The 22016-nt window shown below is 35.0% G+C and overlaps 1 protein-coding gene across 2 annotated transcripts in view; it reads right to left on the reverse strand.

Annotated features, from left to right (window-relative positions):
• Positions 1 to 22016, reverse strand: part of LOC100010818 (UDP-glucuronosyltransferase 2A2) — a 251836-nt gene that overhangs the window by 195748 nt on the left and 34072 nt on the right. Inside the window, exon 1 of one of the 2 annotated variants that reach the window (XM_007496357.3) lies at positions 600 to 879. The exons of the other annotated variant lie outside the window; for it this stretch is intronic. Within the exon in view, the coding sequence (XP_007496419.3) occupies positions 600 to 831 (232 nt within the window). The 5' untranslated portion in view covers positions 832 to 879. Of the gene's footprint in view, positions 1 to 599; positions 880 to 22016 lie in introns of those variants that run through there. 2 annotated transcript variants of the gene reach the window in all.

The raw sequence follows: 22016 nt of genomic DNA on the forward strand, positions 1-22016 counted from the left end.
ACTTTTAACCTTCATTCTTTTAAATATTTGCAATTGTTAAGAATAAAAATCCTTTAAAATAAGTTTAAACCAGTTTTTATGCTCATTTCAGAAATCTATGCTGCTAAAAAACAAATGCTTTGTCTTCTGTCATAAGTCAATCCCATTGAAAAGGAATTCCAGGTTCCAAGAAAGGATTAGTGGCACTGAGTAATTCACAGAGCAATCTAGCCACTACTGCCATAAGATTTATTGGCAGACACAAATTGGAAAGATAATTACAGGATTACAAAGCAAAACATCTGGAGGTTATGAAAATGTATCAGGAACAGAGAAACACAAGAAACACATGATCACAAGAGAAAATATTTAAATTAAAGGGTTATTTTTCCCCAGTGGAAATTGTTTCTTATCACCACAAAAAGGTTGTTTTTTACTACCACAATAGTCCAGTCATTCTAGATAATGAGTAACTTTAAGGCAGTTGAAAAAACCTGTTTCTTTATACTTACAAGGAAAAAATTCCTAGGCTAGTGTAAAGAAGCCCACAATAATGATTTTAGCAGACAAAACAGAATAAAACAACAGACCGAAACACTTCTCAAAACTTTTCATCTTACCTAATGCTTCACTGTAAAACTCCTCCAAGGTTTTGTCAAATGAATGGAGCCAGAAGTCAAAGAGGAGAGATAATAGCATATTCTGTACCCTTTCCATGAAGGACATCTTGTCTGTCAGTTTGCCTGGGGACACAGGTACATAGGAAAGAGGACATGGAAGGAACCCACAGTATTTCTCATAGACATTCCCCATGGTGAATCGGAGACTATTTACCAAGGGAATTTGAAGCATCTCAGCTATCAGATCTCCACATGGAAACACAGGATCTGAAATCAGCACATCATAACCCGTTTTTTGTAATTTCTCCATAAGTATCTTATTGAAGACTACGGATTCACATATGGATTTTAGCCTCCCATTAAATTCCCCCATCAGTTCATGAAATTTCCACATGGCTTTCAAGTGTGAAGAGCTCTCTGCTATGTTCATCATTTCATCCAAAAAAGCTTCCATTGTATGCAATGCTTTTTCTTTTGTATTTGATACAGGAAAAACTTCATAGTTCAGGCCTGAAGAGTCAGTGGAATCAATGAAAACTGTAACAGATGGCACTAATACAGTCACCCTGTGGCCCTTTTGAGTCAGCTCATCAAGGATTGTCTTCATGTTGATCCAGTGACTGAATTCCAATGGCCAAGCCAGGACCTTTCCACATGACCCACATCCAAAGCAGCAGAGCTGTAGCAGTAGCAGAATAGAAACCCACTTCTCAGACATGGTGCCTGAGCCCAGTGTCTGAGCCCGCTGCATTGACTGCTGCACTTTGTGTGGACTGGAAGGAGACACAATCAAATCAGTGGACTAGTTGAACATTAATCTCTTAAGAAAATGCTCTGTGTCACTGCTGCTCCCATTAAATCACATACGTTTCTCAGTGAATTCTGTCCATTAATTAACAATATTTACAAGGCCTTTATCAAGGTTGTGCCCAGTAAATTTATAGATAGAAGCTATAAATTGAGAACATCAAAGGTAACTACGGTCCCATTATTTATAAATCTTAAAACTGAAATGGAAAGAGTCAAAATATGTTTATGAAACCAACTAATAAATACAGCAAACAAACAACACATGGTAATCACTTGAATTCAAGATCAAAATACTTATGAGTCACTTTGCTGGGTTATAAAAGGATAATACAAAGCCATATAAAACACAGTTCAAATAGTTATAAAACTGGATCTGCCTTTTGACCCAACAATACTTTTACTAGATCTGTTTTCCAAAGTGGTCAGAGAAAAAAAGAGGAAAGAACCTATATGTTCTATAATGTTTATAGAACATATATTTATACTTGTGTAGCAAAGAATTGGAAACTGAGAGGCTGCCCATCAACTGGGCAATGGCTAAACAAAATGTAGCACATGATTATGTTGGAATATTACTGCACTGTAAAAAATCATAAGCAGGTTAATTTAAAAAATAGATATGAGCGGGCAGCTGGTTAGCTCAGTGGATTGAGAGCCAGGCCTAGAGACAGGAGGTCCTAGGTTCAAATCTGGTCTCATACACTTCCCAGGTGTGCAACCCTGGGCAAGTCACTTAACCCCCATTGCCTAGCCCTTACCACTCTTCTGCCTTGGAGCCAATACCCAGTATTGACTCCAAGATGGAAGGTAAGGGTTTAAAAAAAATTAAAAAATTAAAAATAGACATGGAAAGGGGGGAACTAGATGGCTTAGTTGATAGAGAGCCAGGTCTGGAGATCAAGGGTTCAAATCTGGCTTCCAAAACTTCCTAGCTATGTCACTTAATCCCAATTACCTAGCTCTTATCATTCCTCTGCCTTGTAACCAGTACTTAGCATTGATTCTGTAATTACATTTGTAAATACACAATTATATTTGGCCAGTCAATAGGGCAAACCTACAGAAATTGATTTAGGCCAAGTAAAACAGAGATCAGTGGGTTGGCAATTGAAGCACATTTCAATATTCCATTGTCCTTTCCAACACTTGGTTGCTCTCCAGGGTCCTGGGACATGGAACTTTGACTCTTGATTGACTCAGAAAGAGGTTTAAATTTTAAATAGCACAAAGGCCAATAGCACATGTGGTAGAAAGCCATTTTTTTGGTTTTTTTTTTGTTCTATTATTTGGTATTTAATATTACTAATCACAATGGATACTAATAACACATATCCTGTGTTTTATAGCAACTTCCTGTACACATTGATCATCATGTCAGGAGACATGGCAAATGTTATTTTGTATTTTTTCTGGGATTGTTTCCTACATATCCCTTATGGGATTTTCATCTTGTTTCACCATTGTTGTTATATTGTTTTAGGATATGAATGGATGGAATCAGTAATGTCTCTGACCATCAGAACTGTGTTAGCTTATGTACTTATGATGTGCTTATGTAGTTTTGTTTTTGGTGTTGGTTATAAAATAAGGGCAATTATTTTATGGGTAACAAAAGATTCAAAAATGAAGCAGATGATTATGGCAATGAAAGATAAGATAGAAGCAATGGAACAATGTATGAAGGAGAGAATGATTTTTAATAATGATGTTTTTAATGATTTAGGGATAATGCTATAGATAAGAAAAATAATCAAGGAAATATTAAGAAAATGTCTAAATTGGAAAGAGAGAATGCTGAATGTAATAGGTGGATTAAAAGAAGGGTTCAAAATTATATATATATATATATATATAATTAACAAGTTTTATTTAACTAAAGGAAGAAAGGAAAGGGAATTAGGGAATAACTAACTCTTAACCCAAAACAGAGATTAAAACCCCTATAACTACTATAATTATTCTAAACCAAATTCTTAAAGTAGTAATTAAGGTTAAGGGGGTTTGGTAGGAACAAGGACAAGAGCCACACAATCTCACAACCAGGAGTCCTCTTTGAGTCAAGCAGTAGTCCCAGTAACAACTCTGTTGAAATCCACTTAACAGCAGCAGCAGTAGCAACACCAACAGCAAGACAGGCCGAATATCAAGAAAGTCAAAGAAGAGGGAATCATTGGCTCTCTGGGTCAACCTCAGAAATACCAGACAGAAACCTTCTTGGCTCTCCTGACTGCTAGAGAAAAGCAGCAGCCTCTTTCTCTTCCAGAGGAGTTCACCAACTGTTCTCAGAAACTGCCTGTGTGTTCAGTTCCCCAGCACCTGAGGGTTCTGTGTGGAATATTGGTTTGTAGGATCTCTTGCTGTCAGCTTGTCCCTACTAAAATCCCTTACTACAATTCTAGGACAGAAGGCAAAGTTTTAAAAAATATGGAAATATCTATATGAAATTATGAAGAATGAAAGGAGCAGAACCAAGAAAACAGATAGAGATAGCACTAGACATAATGTTTGAAGAATAGCTTATGCATTTTCACTTGGAGAGAAAGAACTGGTAAATAGAAACATGCAAGATATAGTTTTATATGTCCATTATTTTTGACAAATGATGCTTTCTCTAGTGCAGGGAAGAAGAAAGTGTGGAAGATACTTGTTTTAATATAATAAACAAATTAATTAACAGATTTAAAAAACCCAATTCCAATGTTCTAAGCATTTATAATCTAATTTTGTTCAGTCATTTTAATGTGGGTTGACAGTTGTAAACCTTAAAATTTCTTAGACTTATGAATGTTGGAAATTTCACCATTGGGAAATTTCATACTTGGAAAAAAATTCCTACTGATAGTAAGAACTCTATTGGAATGTGAAACCCCTTGGCATGGGAGGATACTTCTCTTCCCTACTTAAGACTACTTTAGGACAGATACCCTTTGCTAAACAATGGAAAGGATTTTGACCTATGCTTAAGCATAGAACAGGAAATTCTTTGAGTCATGATTTATTTTAGAATTGATACAATAAGATACTTGGAATGACAGAACCAGGTCTTGGAAAATACAATCTCCACCCTACTTAGAGTAACAGGATTTAGGAAGGGCTGCAGCATAGATCAAGATTTAATTATTTGAGAATATGACCTTCAACAGACATGTGCAAAGCCACAGACCTCTGGGCGGTCCTGGGTTAAACTAGAGCCACCATTGGCACAGGGGAGACATCGACAGTGATTGGTAGATGTGAGAACTGAGGGCAGGGAACTTAGATGGTTTCCTTAAAGATAGCAGGGTCTGAGGACAGAGGGAGGAGAGTTTTCTGCTTGGAGGAGGTTTTGCTCTGAGGGAGGTGGCTCTGAAGGAGGACTGAGAAGGTTGCTCTGTGGGAGGACCAGGAGAGAAGGCTGGCTCTGAAGGAGGAGAATTCTCTGGAAACATTTCTTGAAAGGAGGCTCTCTTGAAGGTGGAGCCTGAGGTTGGCATGAGAAGCCTTATCTAGAGAGATCTTGGGTGAGTGATAAAACCAACTGACTGATTTATTCATTCTTATTCCTTTCTTACTTTCTCTCTTTTTCTATTGATTAATCAGTGTGTTATAAATTAAATTTCTCTATAAAACCCAATTGGCTTGGGCATATTCATAAATTGGGAATATATTCCCTGGCAACCATCTTATATTTATATAAAACCAAGACACAGTAGAAAACATATTTCAGCAGTCATAATTGATATATATATTTCCCTTGCTCCCAAACATTTTAATTATCACACAGTGGGCAATAAAGGGTAGTTATAGGAACAGGACCTTCGTACTCTGAAATTTTATATCTCACTAGTTAGCACTGGTTAAACATCAACTTCAAAATCTCTAGTTTCATCATTAGTTAAGTACAATTTGTAGATTGTTCAATTACACTGTGAACTGGAACCTTTTATACTGGGCATTAGCTTTGTACCTATCCTGTTTTATTACTCATGTTGTTCTTAGAAGTAACTAATTACCTAGAGTGGTTCACCAATGCACCGCTTCTCCTTCCCCTATGTTCCCACTCTATAAGGACAGCAAGACCTCTCTCACATTGACAAATGATGACAAGTCAGACAATGGAGGAACATGGAACCTGTATACAGGGGACTTTGGCATTCCAGAAGAATCCCCCAATTTTGCACATTCTCCTTATTTCCTATGGATCTCCACCCGAGTTTAAAAAGGGAGATGCCAAGCTACCAGACTCCAATAAATATGCTGACCCCGATCCACAGGGTGTGGAAGTGGCTGCTCCATGGTGGAAGTTGCCACTCTATAATGGAAGCTGCCACTCCATACTATGAGCTCCAAAAAGGCTACTCTAGCAGCCCCCGAGTTTGTCCATCAGGCCTTAGGCTACCTGATTCATCCCCAAGTTATTCCACCAGCTATTAGTCTATTATGCCACCATAAACTGCTTATTCTTCAAATACAATTCTTTCTTTACTTTTGTATTGAACAAAGTTTGAGTCTCCCATTCATGGGTTAAGACCCTCCTACAAACTTAGTGTTTTTCTCCCATATCAGTTTTAGTTGTGGCCAACTCTTCATGATTTTATTTGGGATTTTCTTGGTAAAAACTCTGTGCTGGTTTGCCATTTCCTCCTAGATCCAATTTTATAGATGAGGAAACTGAGACAAACAGAGTTAAATGACTTGCCTGGGGTATACGACTAATAAATGTCTGAGACCCCAATTTGAAATCAGGTCTCCTTGGCTCTAGATCTGGTGGCACTCTATCTCTTATGGTGACTAGTTGCCTTTATAATCTATAGCACTGACAAAGATAGGTCTACTGATCACTACATATGAGGCAAAATGTAGTAAATGCTCTGGGAATATTACAAATGTAGGGTGATCCAAGGATTAGAAGATAATATAGAATATACAGTAAATATAATATACAAGTATCTCTTAAAGATACATAAATGCTACACATACATACATATAGTAGTTTAAGGAGATTGAAAGAAAAGAATTAAAGTGGAGGGAGATATCTTATTAGGACTCCCTAACTTTCTTTTGTTCCTTACCTTACCCACTCTTATTCATTTGCTTAGGAGACAAAAGGACTTGAGTGGGTGGGCAGATGTTGAAGGAAACCACTGTATCCACAAAACTACTATGGGATTTCTCAGAAAATTTTGAATCAGTTCAGAGGCATGAGAGTCTCTTCTTAAAGGAATAAAATACAGGAATTATGGCAGTCTAACTTTCAGATAGCATTTTATCACAGAGAATTTGCTCTTGTGGAGGAAGAAGTGGTTAAAAAAACATATGCTTATGGGTTCTTCCTAGGTTGTTGTGTCCCACCAATGTTTGGCTCCTAGAGGCTGTTCCTTTACTTCTGGAGATAAAAACCACACAAACCTAAGTCTTTGAGAATTGAAAGATTTCTTTCTTAATAAAGCAAAGGTTCTTATACTTTCCAATGTCATAGGTCTCTTTAGCAACTATTGAAAATTTATAAAAAGAAAATTGCCTCACTGTGTTTGAGTAAGAAAGCATTATAAAAATTGAACAAATCTCATGGGACCTCCTAAAGAAGACCCCAAATTTAAATTTTCAAGAATTTCATTGTCAAAACCTAGAACTTGTAGACAAAAGAAAAAGTACTACAAACAATCAAAAAGAAAGATGAGCAATCTAAATTGTACAAATTTTCATAGCTAACATATTTAAGGTTGGACAACATGGAATAACATATTCCAAAGCATGAGATATAGGCTCATGGTTCATAGCCAATGTCTGAGGCTAAATATGAACACAGGTTCTCCTGAATCCAGGGCTAGTGTTCTATCAAATAAGCAACATAGCTGCCTCAAAACTTCTTTGCCCAGCAATATTCCAATAAAACTAACAACTCTGAATAAAATGAGTGTATATCTGAAAAATATAAAATACCAAAATTATCAGAACAAAAAAGAGAGAATAACTCGATATCAGAGGAAGAAATTTTATAAATGATAAATGAACTTCCAAAGAAAATAACTCTAGGATAAAACTGATTCAAAAGTGAATTCAAACATTCAAAGAACAATTATTCCAATGCTAGATAAATTGTTTTAAAAATAGTAATAGAATGGATTCTACCAAATTTTTCGCATTAAACAGAGATGATCTTAATAGATAAGGCATGGAGAATCAAAACAGAAAAATAAAACAATAGTCCACTATCTCTGTAATATTTATTCAAACATTTTAAAACTAAATAATTAAACTAAATATTAGCAAAAAGGTTAAAACATAAGATCATACATTATATCAGGTTGGGTTTACAATAGGAAGGATTGGTTTAATAATTGGGAAAACTATAAATTCAATTAACCACATTAACAACAACAATCTTATGATTATATCAATAGATGCAAAAAAAAATCTTTTAACAAAACACAATGACCAAGATTAGAAGAAAAAGAGAAAGCTGGGAGGGGTGAGGAATTTGCAGCAAGTGTCTCAGATAAAGGCCTTATTTCTCAAATATATGGAGAACTGAGTCAAATTTATGAATAAAAATCACTGCTTAATTGATAAATGGTCAAAAGATTTGAACTGGCAGTTTGCAGATGAAGAAATCAAGGTTATATATAGTTACATGAGAAAAATAACGGATGTAGGAGATGTGGGAAAAATTAAAACACTGATACACTGCTGGTGGAGTCATGAACTGATCCAATCATTCTAGAAAGCAACTTGAAATTATGTCCAAAGGACTTTAAAACTTGCATATGTTTTGATCTAGTAATAGCACTATTGGGTCTGTATCCCAAAGAAATTTTTGAAAAAGGAGAAATGACATGTATGTACAAAAATGTTTATAGCAATTCTTTTTGTGGATGCAAAGAATTGAAAATTAAGAGAACGTTCATCAATTGGGGAATGGTTGGACAAGTTCTGATACATGGCTATAAGGTAATATTGCTGTACTATCGGAAATGATGAGAATAATAATTTTAGAAAAACTTGGTAAGAACTACATGAACTGATGAAATGAGCAGAAACCGAACACTGTACACAGTAAAAGCAATATTTTATGTTAAATATTTATTAATGCCTTAGCTATTCTTAACAATATATTGATTCAAAAGATAATCATCAAGGATAACAAGATAAAAAAGGATGAAAAATTAAAAGGAGGAAAAATAAAATGATAAAAACATCATCTTCCTCCAGAGAAAGAACTTGTGGAGTCTGAATGCAGACTGAGACATACCATAATTTGGGTTATTTCTTCAGTTTTCTTTTGTTTATTTGAGACCTTCCACAAAATAACTACTATGGAAAAATATTTTATACTATTACACATGTAAAATCTATGCTAAATTGCTTGCTGTCTCAGGAAGGGGGAGGGGAGGGATGGTGAGAGGATAAGAATTTGGCTCAAATTTAAAAAAAATAAAAACTAAATATTGTCTTTTTCATTAATTGAGGAAAAAATAAAATATTACAAAAAAAAACAAAATATAATGCCAATATCCTTGAAAAACACACAAACCATAAGAATAACTAGATTTTTCCATAAATGAAAAATAATACATATCTAATTTGGAGAACCAGAATTATGCATAATAGGAATAAAGTAGAATCTTTTCTCAAGAAATGGGTAAACAAGGAGACCCATTGTCACAATTCCTACAAATTCTGGCTGTATATCTGATTCAAACTCTGAAAAGATATTGTCATGAACTCTAAGCTGTGTACTTTGGACCCAATAGAAAGTCAATAAAATTTTATCCAACCCTGAATGCTGATAAGATTGAGTGATGAAAAGAAAAGAAGATTATGAGTCTATTTTCTCTCTCCTACTGTCCTGGGAAAAAAGGTACCAATTCTGCACAAGTTCCCAGTTAACACTAATATTTAGGAGGTGCCTACTACACACATAACAAAGTATTAAGTGCAGTGGGAGATACAAAAGCCATATAGGACAGAGTTGCAGTCTTTAAGAAACTTACAAAGTAGAACTGTGTGATAGGGAAGTGATAGAGTGCCAACACAATTATTCAGCAAGCATAAAATTATATGGCAAATGCACTTCAATTACAAAATCAAGTGCTAGATGACATTTAAGGGGAAAAGTTACCAAGAGAGGTGACAAGGGAGAAGGCTGAAAAAAGTAGGACGTAAAGTGGGCTTTAGAGGATAGTATTCCAAAGATAGGAATAAGAGAAATATGGAGATATAAGAGGGCAAAAAGGAATAGCATCATGAGATTCTGCCTTAGCCAGGCAGCTGTTTTCCCCACTTATTGAAATGCCCAGTTTTTTGAGCCTTAAAGGCATGGTATAGTGGATAGAGTGCTGGGCTTGGAGTCAAGAAGATATGAGTTCAAATCTGGCCCTAGACACATACTAGCTATGGGTAATTGGGCAAGTCATCTGTTTGCCTTACTTTATTTAAATATAAAATGAGGGTCATAAAATTGCCCCTCACAGGTTTATTCTTAGAACATAATGAAATATTTGTAAAGTGCTTAGCATAGTGCCTACTGTCTAATAGGTCCTTAATAAATGCAAATCATTCAGTGAATGTTTAAAGAACAATTATTGGAGGGCAAAGTCAAGATGGAGGAGAAAGTACACAGATCCACCTAATCTCTCCCAAATTACCCTTCAAAAATTATGATATAATGCCTCAAAATGAGTTCTGGAGCAGCAAAACCACATGAAGATAAATTGATATCATTTTATAGCACAAAGCAACATACCAAGGCAGGCCCCACTGGGTCAGTAACCTTGGGAGCAGCTAAATCAACAGCAAAGACTTCTGAAGCTCCCAGTCACAGATGGTAAGTCAATTCGGCTACATCCAAAGATGCCAAGAAAGATAAGAATTGCTCTCAAATTCCAGAAGAATTAATGGAGAAGCTCAAAAAGGAGTTAAGGGGTGGAGCAAAGATGGTGGAGTAATTCAGAGCAGCTCTGTGCCACCAGGAGAATTCTCTCTGACCAAGATTAAAATATTGCCACAAAATGAATATAGGAGTGAAAAGAACCAATAAGGAGACAGAGTGAAACAATTTTTCAAGAAAAGAAAAACCCAAAAGGTAGGCAGAGAACATCTGGGGAACTGAGGTGAAAGGAGAGCAGAGACAGCAAGAGGCTATAGCAAGGAGGGAAGAGGAGGCCAAGAGCAAACCCCCTTCCCACATCTGCTGACCCAGGTTTGGAACCTAATTCAAGCCAACCTCCAGATCCTGAGATCCTGCCTGGGCAAATAGTAGTACAAGCCAACTCACACCCATTGAAATATCAAACCTGTGGAGAACTCCAGAGTCCCAGCCCAGGGCAATCTAGACTAAAGTGGGCTGATCTGTGATCCAGAGTGAAGCCAGGATTTCCAATCTGGGCTTGGCATAAAGTTATAGCACACAGTTTGGGATACTAAGTACTGATCTTTCTGCCTAAAGATAAAGGGGGAGCCCCATGACAGGGCAATCAAGTGTGTGCCTGATTGAATCAAGAATACCTTGAGACCAAAAACTTGACCCTAAGCCTAGGGTTATAATTTGATCAGCTCCTGACTTGATCAAGTTCAGAGTGAGATCAAAAGTTTGCACCCAAGTGTGAGGTAAGTCTTTAAGCTATCAGCATCTCTAGGGTCTGATAGAGCTATAAAGACACTTTGGACCAACTGAGGAAAAGCAGAAAAAAAAACAGGCCTGAATATCTGCTCTGAAATCCTTTGGCAAGACCAGATTTTGAGAAAACTACAGCTCTCTGTTAGGAGCTAAGGTTAACTTCAAGATAATAAGTTAAGGTATTCTTCAAGTGGGCCCCAGCTGTCTGGCCAGAGTCCTCAGACAAGCAAAACTATGAGCTATATCTGCAAGGCCTAGCACTATTTTAGGCAAAAGACCATGAAGCTATACCTTCATGGATACATGTATGCTAAGACCAAAAACCCTTTGTATTCTGTGATGATTTAATTGCACCTGTGTCCCCCAACTCTTTGCTACCTCATAACTCAAAATTGACTAATTCTGATTTAATGCCTATGAATCTTAATTGGCTTTCATGTAATACTTCTTTGGTAAAATCACATATATATTGAATTTATAATCTCAATAAATTGAAACTTGTGGCATAAAAGATCTGGTTTTTCCTTAAGTCCATATACCTCAATATACCTCAGTCATATGTGCCCTCTACTGTCTGTCTTGTTTGTGTGTGTGTGTGTGTGTGTGTGTGTGTGTGTGTGTGTGTGTGTGTGTGCCCTCTTTGGCTGCTCCGAGCTGGTTCTCAGGGGAATGAGCAATTTTCTCCCTTTGGGCTAGCTTCTCAGCAACTGCCCACAGCAAGGGTCAATTGAATCAGCAAAGAGAGGGGCCTCTCAGAGCTCTCAGCCCTCAGATCATCACATCGTCCCCCAAGCCTATCTATAATTAGATAGGAAAAATGAGCAAACAACAAAAAAGCACCTAACTCTAAAGAATTTTTATGGAGACAAAGAGCAAGGTAAGACATAGAAGGGGACAGTGAAAGAAAAGGAAACACATGAAAAGTCAAAAGAAAAAATATGTATTGGACACAGATTATGGAAGAGCTCAAAAAATTACTTCAAAAACTAATTAAGAGAGGCACAGGAAAAGTGGGAAAGAAATGAAAATGATGCAAGAAGAAACAGGTCAATTGAAAAAGGAGAACCAAAAATTGACAGAGGAAAATCAGGTCTTAAAATCTGAATTGACCATCAAGAAACTAATGATTTCATGAGAAACCAAGAAACAATAAAGCAAAATAAAAAGAATGAAAAAAAAACAGAGAACATGAAATATCTTATTAAAAAATAACTGACCTAGAAAATACATATAGGAGAGACAAATTCAAGAATTATTGGACTACCTGAAATCAAGATCAAGAAAAAACCTCAGACATCACACTGTAAGAAATTATCAAAGATAACTGCCCAGAGATTCTCAAGCAAGAAAATAAAATTGAAATTGAAAGAATCCACAGATCACCTCCAAAAAGAAATCCTCAAATGACAACTTTAAGGAATGTAATAGCTAAATTCAAGAGCCACCAAGCTTAGGAGAAAATTCTTCAAGAAGCCAGAAAGAAGCTATTCAAATGCTAGTGAGCTACAATCAGGATCACAGAGGACCTAGCAGCTTCTATATTAAAGGACCGAAAAGCATGGAATATGATATTCAAGAAGGCAAAAGATTTGGGTTTGGAACCCAGAGTCACCTATACAGCAAAACTGAGTATATTCTTTCAGGGGTAAAAATGGACATTCAATAAGATAGAAGATTTCTAAGCATTACTGAGGAATAAGCCAGACCTAAACAAAAAATTTGAAGTCCACACACAAGACACAAGAAAAGTCAAAAAAGGTAAATAAGAAAGAGAAAATTTAAGGGACTTATTAAGGTCAAAATATTTATATGTCCATATGGAAAGAGGATACCTGTAATTCTCAAAAATTAATTTTAGTAGTAGAGAAGATAGAAGGAATTTATGCAGAAAGAGGGGGGAAGTAAGTAAGCTGATTATGATGATATGAAGTATATGATAATATAAATGATGTGTGTATATAAATGTGATGACATGAAATGATATGTATGATGTGTATGTATATGAATGATATGTAAAAAAAATCAAAGGGTTAAATAAAGGGTTTCACTGAGAGAAAAGGGAAGGGAGAGATAGAATGGGGCAAATTATATAACAAAAGAGGCATGAAAAATCATTATAGAGAGGGGAGGATAAGGGCAGTGATGGGCAATGCTTAAAGGTTAATCTCATCTTAACTGACTCAGAGAGGAAAAAATAAGTATACTCAGTGGGGTATAGAATTCTATCTTACCCTACAGAGAAGTAGAAGAGGAATAAGACAAGAGAAGGGGGAGGTAATTAAAGGGAAGGGATGACAAAAAGCAAAACACTGGTGAAGAGGAACAGAGTGAAAGGGAATAGAGCAGGATCTAAAGGGGATAGAATGGAGGGCAATACACAATTAGTAATCATAACTCTGAATGTAAATGGAATGAACTCATCCATAAAACAGAAGCAGATAACAAAGTGGATTAAAAACCAGAATCATACTATAAGTTGTTTACAAGAAACACATTTGATTCAGAGTGAAACACACAAATTAAAGATAAAAGACTGGAGCAGATTTTATTATGCATCATCTAATGTAAAAAAAAAAAAGCAGGAGTAACAATCATGATACCAGACAAAGAAATTGGTCTGATTAAAGAGATAAGGAAGGAAATTATATTTTGCTAAAAGGTATTATAAACAATGAAGTAATATCATTACTAAACATTTAAGCAACAAATAGCATAGCATCTAGATTTCTCAAAGAGAAATTAAAGGAGCTTAAGAAATAAATGAATAGTAAGACCATACTAGTAGGGGATCTAAACCCTCCCCTTTCAGAACTAGATTAATTGAACCAAAAAATAAATAAGAAAGAAGGGAAGTAAATGAAATGCTAAAAAATAAGAGTTAATAGATATCTGGATAAAACTGAACAGGGATAAAAATGAATATACTTTCTTCTCAGCAATATATGGTACATATACAAAGATTGACCTTGTACTAGGGCAGAAAAATATTGAAAACAAATTCAGAAAAGCAGAAATAATAAATGCCACATTTTCAGATCATAATGTGATAATTATAATTAACAAGGATCTATGGAACAGCTAATTTAAAGTTAATTGAAAACTAAACAATCTAATTCTTCAAAACTGGTGGGTCAGTAAACAAATCATAGAAACAATTACAGACTTCATTAAAGTGAATGACAATGTGGACACAACATATCAGAATATATATATTTTGAATATATATATATATGTATATATATATATATATATAGAGAGAGAGAGAGAGAGAGAGAATATATATGTAGGGTATACAGCTAAAGCAGTACTTGGGAAAATTAATATCTCGAAGTGCCTATACCAACAAAATAGAGAGGGAGGAGATCAATGAATTATTGGGCTTGCAACTTTAAAATTTAGAAAAAGAACAAATTAAAAATCCCCAAATAAAAACTAAATTGAAAACCTAACATGAAAGTAAAAGAACTATTGAACTAATAAATGAGACTAGGAGCTTATACTTTGAAAAAAACAGAAAAGGATTTTAAAAATCAAATAAGAAATGGAGAAGAAAAAAACAGTAAAAGAAATGAAAGTGATACAAGAAAATCATGAAAAAAGAGTCAATAGCTCAAAAAAGAAGGTACCAAAAATGATGAAGAAACCAATTTCTTAAAAACAGAATAGGCCAGTTGGCAAAAGACATACAAAATCCACTGAAGAGAAAAATGTCTTAAAAAGCAGAATAGGTCAAATGGAAAAAATAAACAAAAATAATCTGAAGAGAACTTCTTAAAAGGCAGGGTTGGTCATATGGAATAAAGTACACAATTTCACTGAGTAAAAAACAAAATGCCTTAAAAAATAAAATTGGCTAGGTGGAAAAGGAGGTACAAAACCTCACAGAAGAAAAAAATCTTTTAAAAATTAAAATCGGGCAAGTGGAAGCTAATGACTCCATGAAACATTTTAAAAATCAAAGTAAAAAAAAAGAAAAAATATAGAGGAAAATGTGAAGTACTTCATTGGAAAAATAACTGACTTGGAAAATAAATCCAGGAGAGATAATTGAATAATTATTGGACTACCTCAAAGCCATGATCAAGAGAATAACTTAGACATTATCTTTAAAGAAATTATCTAGGAATACAAACCTAGTAGTGGTATTGCTGGATCAAAGGGTATGCAGCAATACCACTACTAGGTTTGTACTCCAAAGAGATAATAAAGAAAAATATTTGTACAAAAATATTCATAGTCTCACTCTTTGTGGTTGCAAAAACCCCAGAAAATAAAGGGTTGTCCCTCAATTGGGGAATGGCTGAACAAATTGTGGTATATGATGGTGATGAAATACTATTGTGTTGTAATGATTGATGATCTGGTGGATTTCTATATGAACTGGGAGAACCTCAATGAACTGATGCAAAGTGAAATGAGCAGAACCAGGAGAACATTGTACACAGAAAGTAAAATATTGTGGAACAATCCAATATAATGGACTTTGTTGGTAGTAAAAATGCAATAAGCCAGGATACTTCTAAAGGACTTATGTGAAAGGATGCTATCCAATTGAGAGAAAGAACTATGGGAGTAGAAATGCAAAAGCAAAACATATGACATCACTTATCACATGTATATATGGATATGTAATTTGGGGTTTAGGCTTTAAAAAATCTCTCTATATCAAAAATGAATAGTATAGAAATAGGTATCAAATGATAATATTTGTACAACATAGTGGAATTGCTTGTTGGTTCTGGGAAGGGGGAGGGAAGAGGGAAGAGAAAGAAAATTAATCATGGAAACATGGAAAAAAGATTTAAAATTTTTTTTTAATTATCAAGGAAAACTGCCCTGATATTCTAGAACCAGAGGATCAAATAGAAATGGAAAGACTCCACCAATCTACCTCCTGAAAGAAAACAAAAGGATAACTCTCAAGAATAGTATAGCCAAATTCTAAGACTCTCAGTCAAGGAGGAAATATTACAAGTAGTCAAAAAGAAACAATTCAAATATCATGGAGCCACAGTTAGATTAACACAAAATTCAGTAACTTCTACATTAAAGGATTGGAGGGACTGGAACAAATTTCCAAAGAACAAAGAAGCTAGGACTCCAACCAAGAATTGCTTACCCAGAAAAACTGAGCATAATTCTTTAGGGGGTGGGAAATGGGTATTCAATGAAATAGAAGACTTTTAAATATTAATGATGAAAAGATGAGAGCTGAATGGAAAATCTGACTCTCAAATGCAAGATGCAAGAGAAATACACAAAAGTAAACAGGGAAGAGAAGTCAAAAGACATTCAATATGGTTAAACTGTGTTTATCCCTACATAGAAGATGATTCTTATAACACTAAAGATGCCTGTCATTATTAGGGAAATTAGAAGGTATATGTGTAGACAGAGGATGAGGGTGTGAATTGAATATGATGGGTTGATATAAAAACAATTATGGCATGAGAAAGAAGAATGCATTAGAAGAAGGGGAAGGGAAAAAGAGAATGGAGTAAATTATTTCACATATAAGAGGCATACATGAAAGAGCTTTTACAGTGGAGGGGAAGATGGGAGAGATGAAGATGGAAGCATGTGAACCTTACTCTTATCAGAATTGACTCAGTTAGGGAAGAATATAAACAAACAATTGAGTATAAAAACCTATCTTTCCCTACAGGAAAGTAGGAGGGGAAAGGGAGAAGAAAAGTAAGGTATGACTGATAGAAAAGAAGGTAAATGGGAGGAAATAGTGATTAGAAACTTAAACAGGGTGAAATAGGATGGAAACAAATATATAGTAATCATGATGATACAAAAATGTTTTTTCAAGTCTCTTTAAATGAAATGAGTTTCTCACATACATAGAGAAATGAGTCAAATATATAAGAATACAAGTCATTCCCCAATCAATAAATGATTAAAGGATTAGCTCAGGTAGTTTTCATATAAAGTAATTAAAACTATCATCATGCAAAAAAACCCACTATAAATCACTATTAATTAGAGAAATGAAAATTAAAACTCTGAGGCACCCCTCTCCCCACCTTCCTGATTAACTATGATGACAGAAAAGGAAAATGACAAAACTTGGAGGGGATGTGGGAAAATTGAGATCCTAATGCATTATTAAGGGAGTTGTGAATTGATTCAACTATTCTAGAGAACAATTTGGACCTATGCTCAAAGGACTATAAAATAGTTCATATTACATTGGCCCAGCAATACCGTTACTAGGATTGTATCCCCAAAAGATAAAAAACAAAAAAGGGAAGGACTCTTTTTGTGGGGGCAAAGAATTGGAAAGTGAGGGAATACCTAGCAATTGGGGAATATCTAAGTAATTTATAGTATAGTTATGGCGAACCTTTTGGAGACAGAGACATCCCCCCTCGCTGCCAGACTTAGTGTTGTGCCTCTCCCCTATCTCAGACTGAGTGTCATGCCCCTTCTGCCCAATATATGTTAGAAATGTTCCGTTAAATGTCAGCAAAATTCTTATATGCAGATGGACATCGTTCTTAGTCTTTTACAACATCGCCATTGTTCCTTCTGATTTAACAAAATAAGAAGCAAGGCTAAGTATTATAGTTTACTAACAACATTAGAAGGGCAGAGAATATCTTTAGGAAGAACTTTCTTGTTATCAGTGTACTGTAGTACAAGTCATAGAACTCCAGTTTTCCCTAGATGGAGTAGGAAGGTGGTGCTTCTATTTTAAACAGAGATGACATGAACTGAAGGGGACTGTGAACATCGAACCCAACAGATATTAGAAAATTCTAGATCCATGAATCTTACAATCAAGCATCATGTTTTTGCAACAATCTAAGGTAATGTGTGAAATAGTCATGTGCAAATCACATCACCAAGAAGAGAGAAGTACTCATAATGTTCCAAAATCCAGACCTTGCCTCCTGTCACTTCTATGTGAACCTCTCTACATTGAAAATGAGACAGATGACCAAGATCAAAGGACAAAGGGTTGCAATGAGGAGGGGGTGTTTTCTAGGAGTTTGTCTAGAAAAGGATGGAAACATATATGGGTGATAGTTTGAGGGGAGAAAAATGAAGCTTTCTCATTGGGAAAAATGTGGTTATGTTTGTAAGCAAAAGAAGATGAACAATTGGGTAAAGAGAGATTGAAAGTGGGATGGGGGTGTGTGGAATCACCAAATGGACAAGACCCTGGAGATGGGAATAAGGGCATCAAGCTCATAAGAAGAAGGATTTCTTTTGGCAAGAAAAAGAAACACCTGTTCATCTAAGAATGGAAGAGAGAAGAGACAGTAAGACTTAGACCACTTAAAAGAACCATAGATAGAATAAAATACCTGTCAAAACAAACCCAGAAACTGTATGAATATAATTTTGAAACACTTTTATACAAATAAAATTAGTTTCAAATAATTAGAGAAATATTAATTGTTTGTGAGAAGGCAGTGTGAATACAGTTAAAATTACAATCCTACCTAATCTACTTATTTAATGCTATCCCACTTAAATTACCAAAAGTATTTTTTTTACTGAACTAGAAAAAAAAATAAAATTCATTTGGTAGAACAAAAGGTTAATAATATAAAAAGAATTAATGAAAAAATGTAAAGGAAAGAGGTCTAGCAGTATCATCTTTTAAACTGTATTATATAGCAGTAATTATCAAAACTATCTTCTACTGACTAAGAAATAGAAAAGTAGAGGGGGCAGCTGGTTAGCTCAGTGGATTGATAGCCAGGCATAGAGACGGGAGTTCCTAGGTTCAAATCTGGCCTCAGACACTTCCCAGCTGTGTGACCCTGGGCAAGTCACTTGACCCCCATTGCCTAGCCCTTACCACTCTTCTGCCTTGGAGCCAATACATAGTATTGACTCCGAGATGGAAGGTAAGGGTTTGAAAAAAAAGAAATAGAAAAGTAGATCAGTGAAACCGAACAGACATACAAAAAACAGTAGTAAAAGATTATAACTTTGTATTTGAGAAAAGTAAAGATTCAAACCTGAAAGATCAAAATTTGCTTTTTGGTAAAAATTGTTGGGAAAACTGGAAAATAGTCTAGCAGAAACTAGATATTGACTGATATCTTAAATCATTTTTCCAAATTCAGATAAAAATGAATACATGACCTAGATATAAAGGGAGATAGATATAAACAAATGAGAAGAACCTACAATATATCACTTATTAGATTTATGGATAGGAGAAAAAAATTTGAATAAACAAGTGTTAGAAAGAATTATAAGGATAATTTTGATTACATTAAATTAAAAGGTCTTTTGCACAAGTAAAACTATTGCAGCCACAGTTAGAAGGCAAACAAAATTGGAGAAAATTTTATAGATATTTTCTGAGATGGAAGTCTTATATCTAAAATATATACAGAACTTTGTGAGGCTCATAAGAATATGAACCATTCCCAAATTGATAAATGGTCAAAAGATCTGAACAATTTTTGAATAAAGAAATAGAAGCCATATATCACTACATGAAGAATGCCCTGCTTCATTGATTTAGAGAAATATGAATTGGAACAACTCTGAGAGGTCATCTCATATCTGTCAGACAGGCTAAAATGAAAAAAGGGCAAAATGACAAATGTTGGCGTGGATGTAGAAAACACTAATACACTGTTGGTGGAACTATGAAATGATCCAATCATTTTGGAGAGCAATCTGGAAGTATGTGATCAGAGAAAAAGGAAAAGAACCCATATGTTTAAAAAATATTTATAGTAGCTCTCTTTGAATATCCATCAACCAGGAAATGGCTAAATAAGTTGTAGCATATGGTTTTGATGGAATACTACTATACTGTAGGAAATGACAAGAAGGTTAATTTTTGTTAAATTATGGAACAACCTACATGAAATTTTGAAGAGTGAAATGAACAGAACCAAGAGAACATTATATAGAGCAACAAGTAAACAGAACCAAAAGAACATTACATGGAGCAGCAGAAATATTCTTTAATGAATGATTTGTATATGTCCACCCTCAGAGAAAGAACTGATAAACAGAACAAGACAAACTTTCATATATCCATATATCTTTTTATCAAATGATGCCTTTTCTTATGTGAAGAGGTGAGGGCAGGGAGGGAGATATCTGGAAATTTTATTGTAACAAATAAGTAAATATTGTTAAAATAAAAGAGAATAGGGAAACGTGAAGCGGTTTTGAGGTCTATTATAGGGAAGAAGAACATGCTATAACATCAATTCTCTCTAGATTTCACTAGGTGGCAACAGCATGTTTCCAACAGTATTTTTATCACCATATTTGATGCTATTCTAGAAGACTGTATTATTTTACTTTATACCTAAAATCTCTTACAAGCAATTTTCCTAATAAAAAGAAATAATTTAATTACTGCAGTAAGATAGCTTCTTCCTAGCTTGTTTGACTTACCCACAGGTCAAGCTGATGTTTTCTTTATCAATGCTCCATATATCTTTATTTCACCTTTCATTCTCCTAGTCCATTTTATTTCTTCACAGAGAATCGAAGAATCATGGATGGGCTATTGCTAGTGAACATAAGTTATTTAATCTGACAGAGCAATGTTTTAATCGGGAATGTTCTTGCCTGATTAAAGTATTATTTTACAACCAGATCTGCCAAAAACAGCCAGCATGTGATAGATTATTTTTACTTGGAAAACTTCAGAAAAAGATCATATCGCTAAACTCAGACCCAAAGAAGTGATATCTTTTGTTTGTAAAGCTTCAGTTACATGAAGCACACAGAGAATGTAAGCACATTTTGAAGCTTAGTTATATAAAAACTATGACTTCAGCAATCATTCTGGCTTCCTTTTATATAGCTGGCATGTGGCAGATTTTCTGATTTTTCAAGAAGTTTTATAAAAAATTCTGAACATTAGCTAGTTTTATCACCTTAGCTAAGTTACTGTAATCTTTAGATCTCTATCTCCTCATTTGTCAGAAGAAGGTATTGAGCTAGAAGGCTTCTTGTTCTTCTGAGTACAGTGATTCCCTCACCTATATTAGGAGTTATATTCCAGAGACTCCCATGATAGGTAAAAATCTGCAAAATAGCAGCATTCACTGCCAAAAACCTTAGAAGACACAGAACATTTGGGTGGCATAGAGCTTGAAATAAATTCAAACTTTTATGAAAACTTCACAAGAATACATTGCAGAACAACTCTACAGTAGCCATCAGACATTGATGTAAGTGAACCAGGAGAGATGCTGAACTTAATGGGCACAGTGCAGGAAAGCAAACAGACCAATGCTACAGCCACTGAGCCAATGAGCAACCATAATACAGAATACAGCACTGTGGTTGGTTGCCTTTCATTCCATCAACCAATCGTGTGCCATGTACAATCTCACTTGGCAAACCTGTGCAAGGAGTAGTGGTATACTGCATTTCCATTGTGTACAATACAGTATGTATCCACAAAATCCTGTGATATAGTGAAAACTCCGTGATACAGAATTAGATGTTTTTAAACCTGTGATACAGTGAAACTGCAATAATTGAACTGTGATATAGTGAGGGACAATTATATATGACTGTGACAAACTATATCTGAAAGTGGGATGGATTTTTCACAACTATGTAATCCAAAGCTGCCAAGAGGAAAGGAAAAATCAAGGTTATGCTCTGACCTTACACTTTAATTTCTGTAGATGATGTACAGTTATTCTCATCCTCTAAGTTCATGTCTTAAGCATCTCTGACTCCATAATATTTCTTTATTGTTAATGTTTTCTTGTGTTTACTAACTTTTCCAATTTTAAATCCTAAATTGAGTTTATATGTCAGGCTTTGTAAATATCTGGAAAGAATGGTGAGGTCACCTTTGGTACTGATCTAGGCTACTTAAAAATCTAAATTATGAATTCAGTGTTTTTTAGTGATCTCAGAAATGGCTGGCTAGTACACATCAAGGTGGTCTGCCCAAGTAGGGTCTACACAGGACAATATACAAAGTGGTATATTGACAAGGGGCAATCGTATACCTTCATTTTTGTCATTCCCCGCTGAAGCCTTGAAGG

This window comes from Monodelphis domestica, chromosome 6, assembly GCF_027887165.1.
Source record: "Monodelphis domestica isolate mMonDom1 chromosome 6, mMonDom1.pri, whole genome shotgun sequence".
NCBI classification, from domain to species: domain Eukaryota; kingdom Metazoa; phylum Chordata; class Mammalia; order Didelphimorphia; family Didelphidae; genus Monodelphis; species Monodelphis domestica.